The sequence below is a fragment of the Physella acuta genome, unplaced genomic scaffold (assembly GCF_028476545.2).
Source record: "Physella acuta isolate Inbredline_101_S28 unplaced genomic scaffold, ASM2847654v3 ptg000801l, whole genome shotgun sequence".
In the NCBI taxonomy this organism is placed as follows: Eukaryota; Metazoa; Mollusca; class Gastropoda; family Physidae; genus Physella; species Physella acuta.
The window spans coordinates 112,892-122,258 of record NW_026732319.1 but is presented as its reverse complement, the minus strand read 5'-3'; the positions used below and the strand labels follow the sequence as shown (position 1 = coordinate 122,258).

General features: G+C 36.9%; 1 protein-coding gene across 1 annotated transcript; it reads right to left on the bottom strand.

Annotated features, from left to right (window-relative positions):
- Positions 1 to 3,655: 3,655 nt before the first annotated feature.
- LOC131951129 (ankyrin repeat domain-containing protein 50-like) lies at positions 3,656 to 8,449 on the bottom strand. The gene is made up of 3 exons (XM_059313420.1): positions 6,302 to 8,449; positions 5,503 to 5,667; positions 3,656 to 3,744 (listed from the first exon to the last, which is right to left on the bottom strand). The coding sequence occupies exons 1-3, from the start codon at positions 8,439 to 8,441 to the stop codon at positions 3,656 to 3,658; spliced, it is 2,394 nt and encodes a 797-aa protein (XP_059169403.1). The 5' UTR covers positions 8,442 to 8,449.
- Between the last annotated feature and the right edge of the window lie 918 nt (positions 8,450 to 9,367).

Sequence of the window (9,367 nt, the reverse complement as noted above, 5' to 3'; positions counted from 1 at the left end):
TTCATCTTTTAAAATAAAAACCTATCATGCCAGAATTATAATTTAAAACGAAAAGATTTTTTTATTATTTGAATCGTCACAGCTGTATGTAATCATACCATTTACAACGTATCAGCGTGTGAAACACACTATCTACGCAGATAAAATCTCATTCCTTATCATCTCAAATATACATACACACACTAACACATATATAAACACATGCATACACATTTTTATATCAATGCACGCAAAAAACACACACGCATACACCTACCCAATAACAGACATACATACCAAGATCTATACACATCACTAACATAGAGACAAATACGCGTAGGCATATTGCGCACACATACAGAAGTTGCACTTATTTTATAATGTTAACAAACAAATCATTTGTTTTAAATATGTATTTCAACAAGTAATATGTGCAAAAGTTCAACAACAAGCAAAAAAGTGTATTTATAATAAGAAAGCTCATTTAGATAATTAAACTTAATTGCATTAATATTCCCACGGTGGATTAAAAATTAATATCGATATATATTACAGCTTTTATGGTATGGCTAAAATATATTGTGAATGTTTGCCAAGTACTTTAGATAATTCACTGGAGAATAAAATAACCCAGGTTTTAATCAAGTGTATCTAAGTTTATGACAAATTTAAATATCTAAACAGATATTTTTTTGCTATTTACAAGGAATTTGTGTATTGTTCTATGATTCACAAAAATAGGAATGTGTGTAAAGTTTTGTAAATATAAATTACTATCACCATTGTTTATATGATAATTAAAAATTGACTACAGATTTTGACATTAGCAAAAATATATAATACATTGTCTTATATAACAAAAATATGTATTACATTATCGAATATAACACAGGTGTGTAACGCACCATCATATTAAAGCAAAGATAAGTAATGCATTATATCATATAACAAAATGTATGTAATGTATAACTGTATAGTATTTTACAAAAATATACACTTTAAACGCAAGCTCGAATTATGGAACAATCGCAAACCACATATAGTATGCACGTCTAGGACACACACATACTCACACCACACACATTCACATAAACAAAAACACATATATAATGAAATATAGAAATACATGTTTAGTTAATTATATAATACGGCTATGTATATATATATATATATATATATATATATATATATATATATATATATATATATATATATATATATATGTATATATATGTATATATATATGTATATATATGTATATATATATATATATATATATATATATATATATATATATATATATATATAAAATATATTATATGTATATATATATATACATCTTAATACATCTTAATGTGTATAGAATGCAAAGTAATCAGCTGCTGATTTGGGATCTTAACCGTGCCGAAGGGGCTTCAAATATGGCACCCTTATCGGTCGGATAATCAATCAGCCACAATGTCCACAACCAGTGAATAAAAATGTAAATAAAATTCCAAAACAGACCGCTTTGTGTAAGCTATGTATCGAAAATAAATATTCTTCTCGATGACCACCACCATATATTTGCCCATAGTATACATATATATATATATATATATATATATATATATATATATATATATATATATATATATATATATATATATATATATATATATATATATATATGTATATATATATATATATATATACAAATATGCCAATAATATATAGGCATTCGTAATATATTGTCATTCTATTGTTTCTGTTTTTTACTTTCTCGTATATACGAAGTATAGAGAAAGTCTTGTAATCGTGCAAAAAAAAAAATCGAGATTTTTGCAAATCTCGACGTTTTACATCTCACTGATACGGAAAAACATAATTTTGCAATCTTGTCCGTATGTCTGTGTGTCCGTGTGTGTGTGTGTGTCCGTGTGTAAACACGATAACTTGAGTACCGTTACAGCTAGGTTGATGAAATTTCATATACAAGTATTATATCAAAATCGTAGATCCGTATCAACTTTTGAGCGATTTCGGATAACCGGAAGTGGTACTTTTTCTACTCTGAATTTTTCAAAAGCCTATAACTTGAGTACTATTTCAGATAGATAAATGAAATTTCACATGTAAGTAAAAGATCTAATTCTCTACCTTCTGTTAAATTTTGAGTAATTTCCGTTGACCGGAAGTAGTACTTTACGCTACTTCCGATTTCTCAAAAAACTAATGTAAATTTTAAAAGTACTAATACTATTGCGCACTATTATACACACCTTTATTAGGCGTTCGCTTGGTGCGCAATTGTTTTTTACTGAGATTCTATTCTATTTTTAAAAGTTTCAGTATTTAAAATGGATTAAAGATCATAACTATATCCCCAGTTACCATCCCCTGTTGTTTTATATAAGAATATTCGAGAAAGTTTAGGGGAGATTACTACCGGTTTATTATTAACTAAAATGGTAAGCTACAAATAATGACCATTTTTTTTTCGGTTTTTATACTATCTTTTACGTCAATCCTAACATTTCGAGCTCTCGCATTGGTATTTTAACACGAATGAGATTTTTAAAAATACTTTTCTAATGTTAATTTTAACTTTCATTTTTAGTAAAACCAGAGACTAATGGGTACTAAAAAAAATTCATAAAAAACGTTTTAATAACAAGCTTTTATGTAATAATGCACTAAAAAGTAGAAAATAAATTATAGACTACTATTTAAATTACTATAAAGAAAAGCTTGGGTCACTTTAGTATCTATTGGATACCTTTACTAATGTTAAGGAAGACACCCACGCTTTTCTTTATAGTAATTTAAATAGTAGTCTATAATTTATTTTCTACTTTTTAGTGCATTATTACATAAAAGCTTGTTATTAAAAAGTTTTTTATGAATTTTTTTTTCAGTACTTTACATGTTTTATTTACAATAGAGTTACATGACTAAAAACCATTGCGCGCCTACTGAACGTGATGGCGCAGCTATTGAACGTACCGTGATGGCGCAGCTATTGAACGTGATGTCGCGTGTGGTGTGGTTGGCAAGACATGCCTACTAATTCGGTCCAAATTTTAATTAATTCATAAAAAGTTAATTGGGCATCCAATTAAGTCAAATTTAATTTCAGATTGCATTGTCTTCATGTCTTGACCCACGTGTCAAATGTGAATAGTATCAGTCAAGTAGAAGTTTCCGAATTTTCACTCCTGCGTTTCGATCTAGACTGACGAACGACGACAGAGGAAGTGAGTTAAATAAAAGCTTGTAAAAATGGGCATCCAATTGAGGGGAGATGTATATTCTGTGTAGAATCCCTAACTTAGCATCCTACTACACCATGCCAATACAACTCTATTATGCAAATCACCACAAATTCTAAAGACCCTATGCCTATAGATAACCATTAAGCCAACCATATTTTAAAATTTACCCCACTGTTACTTATAAAAAGTATTACATAGCAAAACTACCACTAACAGCTACGCCCCATGGCCACTTTAGTAACAATTTTATAACACAAATTGCAAGCCCTATATTAACGATATATAACAGAGGTATTCATCAATACATTAAAAGTTCAGCCAAGTGCAACAAAATTCGTATCACCATCTCCTCATCGCGACATTAATGTCCATCGGTGAAGTAACATTTTGAATGTATAATTGACCATTTTGCTACACCATATTCACGCCTGCCCCACCTCCCCCATGGGTGCCCAGGAAAACTGTCGGTTGGAGTCACGTAGGACTGACATAAACTTGCCAGTTTTCTTGGCTAAAAAAAAAGAAAGAAAAAGATGATGACAAGTTGTGTATTATATACTATATCGTTACTGTATTATATGACAAAAAACTGGAATTGCTAGACCGTTAAGAAATTACTTCAAATAACATAAAAATATATTACACATGTATGAAACAATGGTGTCTTAAGTATTACAGTATAAGAACATTTAAAGCCGCTACGTTAGACTTTAATATAACATCGTAACATTCAGTGTCGTCACTAATATGGGTGAAACCGGATGTGGTTGTCAGTTGTCATAACCTTTCGACAAATATATATATATATATATATATATATATATATATATATATATATATATATATATATATATATATAATACGATGTACAAAAGCAAGAGGAAGCTTGGTGTCAAACCCCCCTCCCCCCACTCCCTTCTCTATCTTCAGTGCTGTCAACCTGTGCTTCACGATGTATATAACCTTATCAAGTTCTTTAACCAGGAAAAGCAAGTTTTCTCGTGAAATTTAGCTCTTTTTTTGTCAACCCTTTGGATTTTGTCATCGGGTATGCTCCACTTTATACTGTTACGGGTTACATATAGCTAGGGTACACAGCTACAAATCTAGTTTTCGATTTGGACAACCCAGCTACAAGCGGGTTGACAATTGATAGCCAATCAGTGTTAAGGTCAGCGACACATGTTAAAAAAATATGGATTGATTTTTTAGTGTAGTTTTAAGTGTAGGTCTAGACAGTTGGGAAAAGAAGATTTGAGATTATTCATGGAGAGTTTAGCTGAGGTGAAGTTAGTTTGTTAGGAGTAAAGAAAGTTTGAAATGGGAATAGTTAGAGTATTATGTTAGTAGTGTGTTTGTCAAGTGCTAACCGTGTTATTGGTATTTATTAGAGACGTTGGTAATCATGATATTGAACTAGGAAGAAACAGACAAGCTTTCAAGTAAAGGGAGAAGACTCAGCATAGCTGATTTATTAAGCCGGTTATCTCCTATTACTACACTGTCTTGAACGCTGGGAATTAAGCAAGTGTTTTCTTTAAAGTATATAACAGGATGATGTCACCCGCTGTGGTACGCAATCAGAGTTTCTTTCAGGCATCTCTCCGGGGGAAGGAGGGGGGGGGGGCAATTCCTCCTTATCGTGAAGCACATCCACCCCCCCCCCCCCCCTCCCTTCCGGAGGAATGAGATAAAATAGATAACTTATATTTATAAAAAATATATACTTTAACCAGCGTCAGCCACTCACCAATCTAACATTATTCAAGTTCTCTCCCCAGAGAAAAATATCTGAAAGAAACTCTATCCGCAAGTCACCCCCACCCATTAAGTATGCCACTTTAGTTTAGACTAGGTCGATTTTTTTTCTATATCAATACAAGAACAGTTAAACGTCTTTAGACACCCACGTGTGAATATCTTAAGCTCTGGCCCTAAACTTGTATTCGAATGTTACCGAAAATATCCTCTAAGCCTGTATATCCTCCACCAGTAAAACCTTTTGAATTAACTCGTTATAGCACAATTGTAATATATGCAAATGTGTCACGTTTAATGTTACAGGCGCAATATTAGACATGCAATATACAAGCATTTAACGAGTTTTCTAACAATAAATACGCCTATTCTATTTCAAGCGAGGAATTGTTACATGATACGTGTGGGAATCTCAAAACAAAATGTCAAAAAAAAATTATTTGGGTTAATGACGCCCCAACAATCATCCCCCCCACCCCCACGCCCGCATCACGTGACCTAGTTCACTGACCTCTTCCTTTGTTGGCCTTACTGAGTCGCTTCACCAGCCGCATGTTGGGGGTGCCGGGGTGCAGGATCGCCCTCTCCCCCACCTCGGAGGTGTTGTCTTCGTTGCTAAAGGAGAAGTCTGTGTTGACGTCTGAGAATTCTTCCCGCGAGCTGTTGAACTCTGTACCTGCAAACAATCAGAAGAAACGTTTGGTGCTGACCCGCTAGTGTAGGAATAATATAGAGGAAGGTTTGTTAAATGGGAACCTGCTGCTAGTGTAAAAGTAAAGTTAACCTTCGAAACCTGACGGTCTATGTGGCTAATAAAGTAGAGTTCACCTGTTTCTGTGACTTCGGCATATGAAGGTATAGTGTGATCAGCAGTAAAGTAGAGCAGCTACCCATCATATTTGAGTGGACCCAGGACGTTGCTATAACTCTAGCAAGGGAACCGAACTCGAGACTTCGAAGACAAACGCTCTACCATTCTACTAAACCTTCAAATGAATTCTAGAAGGTATATTTTGAATACATCAAGACTACCTTTTAACAATATCTACATTTCATATGGTTTACTTTATATTTGATAAAGCTACCTATAACCTATCTCTGATTGTTAGATTATATATTTTAAATTCCTCAAGCCTTACCTTAGAACAATCAATTACTGAATTTTAGAGGGAGTATTTTAAATTCTTCTTACTTACCTTTGAACAATCAATAACTGAAAGTTAGAGGGAATATTTTAACTCATTGTTTCTTACCTGTGAACAATATATTTCTGAATGATTGATTGTTTATTTTAAATTCTTCTTTCTTACCTTTGAACAATCTCTGGATGTTCTTGTTGATGAAGAAAACATCCGTATCGTTATCATTGTAGTTCCACGCCGCGTGGGAGGGAGATGTTTCCGTCAGAGGACTTGACCCTGCGTCACTGGAAAGGTTAAGGACGCCCCTGGGGGACAGGAACTGCAGGTTGTCCGTCAGGCTGCCCACAGAGGCACCAGCAGACCGGAGCACGTCAATGATCTCAGGGTTACCTTTCTTTAACGCCAACATCAGCGGGGTGTTGCCGTATTTGTCCTTGCCGTTGAGGTCAGCAGGGAGGATGATGACCCCTGACCTCGTGTTGGTCGGCTCGCTGTTGTTGACGAAAAACTGCACGAGCTGGAGGTGGCCGAGCTTCACGGCGATATGCAACGCGCTCAGTCCGCGTTCTTGAAGAAACCGGACGTCGCAGCCGTCGCGGTATAAAAACTCGACGACCTCCAGATGCCCGCGAGACGTGGCCAGCATCAAAGAGTTCCAGCCGTCCTGATCGACGACATTAACATCAGCGCCGTTATTACACAGGAACTGGACCATGTCCAAAAACCCACCATACGCTGCGAACATCAGCGCTGTCATAGACTTTTTGTCTTTAGCGTTCACAGCACACCCTCTCTCGACCAACGCCTTCACAATTTTCAAATGTCCGTTCTGACAAGCCAGCATTAACGCTGTCCTGTTGTCTTTATTTACCGCTTGCATGTTAGCTTTGTGCTCACACAAAACGTACAAAATTTCTTCCAACCCTTTTTTGCAAGCAATAAGCAAAGCTGTATAGCCATCGTGATTTGACATATTAATAAGATCATCATCATCCGATTGCTTATCAGACCCCGTGTCTAAAGATTTGATTTTGTAAAGTTTACCAGCGTGTTTTTGTTGACATAAAAACTCCACGACGTTAAGGTGCCCGTACCAAGTCGCCATCATTAAACTTGACCAGCCCTTTTCGTTTACGTGTTTGATGTTCGCCTTGTGTTTCAACAAAATTTTTATCGTCTCGATTTGGCCTTCCTGTGCCGCGAACATCAGCGAGTCCCATTTCTTCTTATCACATTTGTTCACGTCCGATCCTCTACCCAGTAAAATCTCCACCACCTTCGTGTGTCCGCGCCGACACGCAATCATCAACGCCGTCCGCCCGGTGTTATTCACCGCGTCGACCGTCGCCCCGTTCTTACACAACCAGTCCACGATGCACGTGTGACCCTCACGGGAGGCAATCATGAGCGGGGTCCAGCCTTCCTTGTCTACGGCATTCACGCTACATCCCAGCTGGAACAACGCCTGAACAGCGTTCACATGACCTCGCTCGGCGGCTATCATGAAACAGTCTCTATCATGGCGGTTGATAGCGTCCATCTTGGCTGAATGTTTGCACAGCGTGTTGATAACGTTGACGTTGTTTTGGTACGCCGCGAACATAAGAGAGCTCCAGCCTTCCTTGTCGACGGAATTCACATCCAACCCTATTGCACAAAAATACTCCGCGGCTTTACTGTGTCCCTGAAACGAAGCGATCATCAACGCGTTTTGTCCTTTATCATTGATCGCATTGTAATCGATATTGTACTTGATCAGAACTTCGATCACATTCATATTTCCTTTCGTCGCTGCGAACATCAACGCGTTCATCCCGCCTTCACTTTTACTATTGACATCCGCTCCTTTTTTTAGAAGCAGCTCCACGATATGCGCATGCGCGGTCTCCGAGGCAACCATGAGTGCATCTCTTCCGTGTTTGTCGTGCACCGTTAAATCCGCGTGCTTCTCTATCAGATGCTGAGCTATAGATTTTAACCCTTTCTTCGCCGCGTACATCAGGCCAGTTTGACCTACTTTATCTGTTAGATTAATATTCGCCTCGTTTTGAATTAAAAACTCCACAATGTCCAGATTTTTAGAAATAACACCGGCCATAAGAGCCGTCTGGCCGTGCCTGTTTGTACTGTTGACGTCAACTCCACCCCGAACAAGACTTTTGACCAGCTGCTCTTTACCCCCCATGGCTGCCCGAATCAGCGCCGAACCGTTGTTGGCGTTGTTGACATCTTTAACGGCCGGACTTTTCCGGTACTTGTTCTCACCGTTACGGTTAAAGCTTTTTAATATTCGACGACAGCACTCCATCTTGGGTTAGAACTCGGAACCACAAGTCGCTACCACTGAACTAGATACAGAGTAACGTGTTGAAGAGGGCAGTATCATACAGCGCCATTACTGGATACATGGGAACTGAAATGGCAATGAAAATTACGAGATGAATGTTAAGCATCTTAGACTGGCTAGGCAGATTTGAAGTGAAAGTAAGTTGTGGGTGGTTGAGGAAGTGTGTGTTTGTGTGTGTGTGGGGCGGGGGGGGGGGGGAGGGCTGGTTCTATACATCCCAGATGAATTTCGGAGAATGATAAAAATATTTGGGAATCTCCTGCACATGTCTAATGTCAATAAACATGTCTTCTGTTTAGTTACTTTAATATAAAAATTTCCCTTTCGAACCTAGTGGCCCATAGTACAAGTGAAGTAGAGTTCCCCTGTTGCTGTTACCTTGGCGTACGAAGGGATATTGGGGCCAGCATTATACCCGGTCACCTTTACTTGCGGTATGTGAGTCTGGTACACATCAGGCCTGGGAAGAATCTGTGGCGTTATCTAAAAACGTGAACCCGGATTCGAACCCGAGACTTTCGGGATAGCAGTCGTATGCTCTACCATTCGACCACACCTACCAATTTATTCGTATATAGACAAATTATTTTCTATAAGAATGATAAGATTTAGGGAACCGCTGAGAATGATCCAAAGATATATTTACACAGCTAGCATTTCCAAAAACAAAATACAAAATAGAAAAATCTAGATCTGGTTATGTAAGTAAACAGTGTACAATGTTATCATTTACATTATAATAACAAAGTAAATACACTATTAAAAATGTCTTATTTACATTAAACAAATACACAATTGAAGTTGAAAGATTTTAAGATATGAAGTTACACATTTTTTGCAATTGTAAACAAAGTATTTGTGTTGGGCGAGCTCAAGCAAATCCCTTA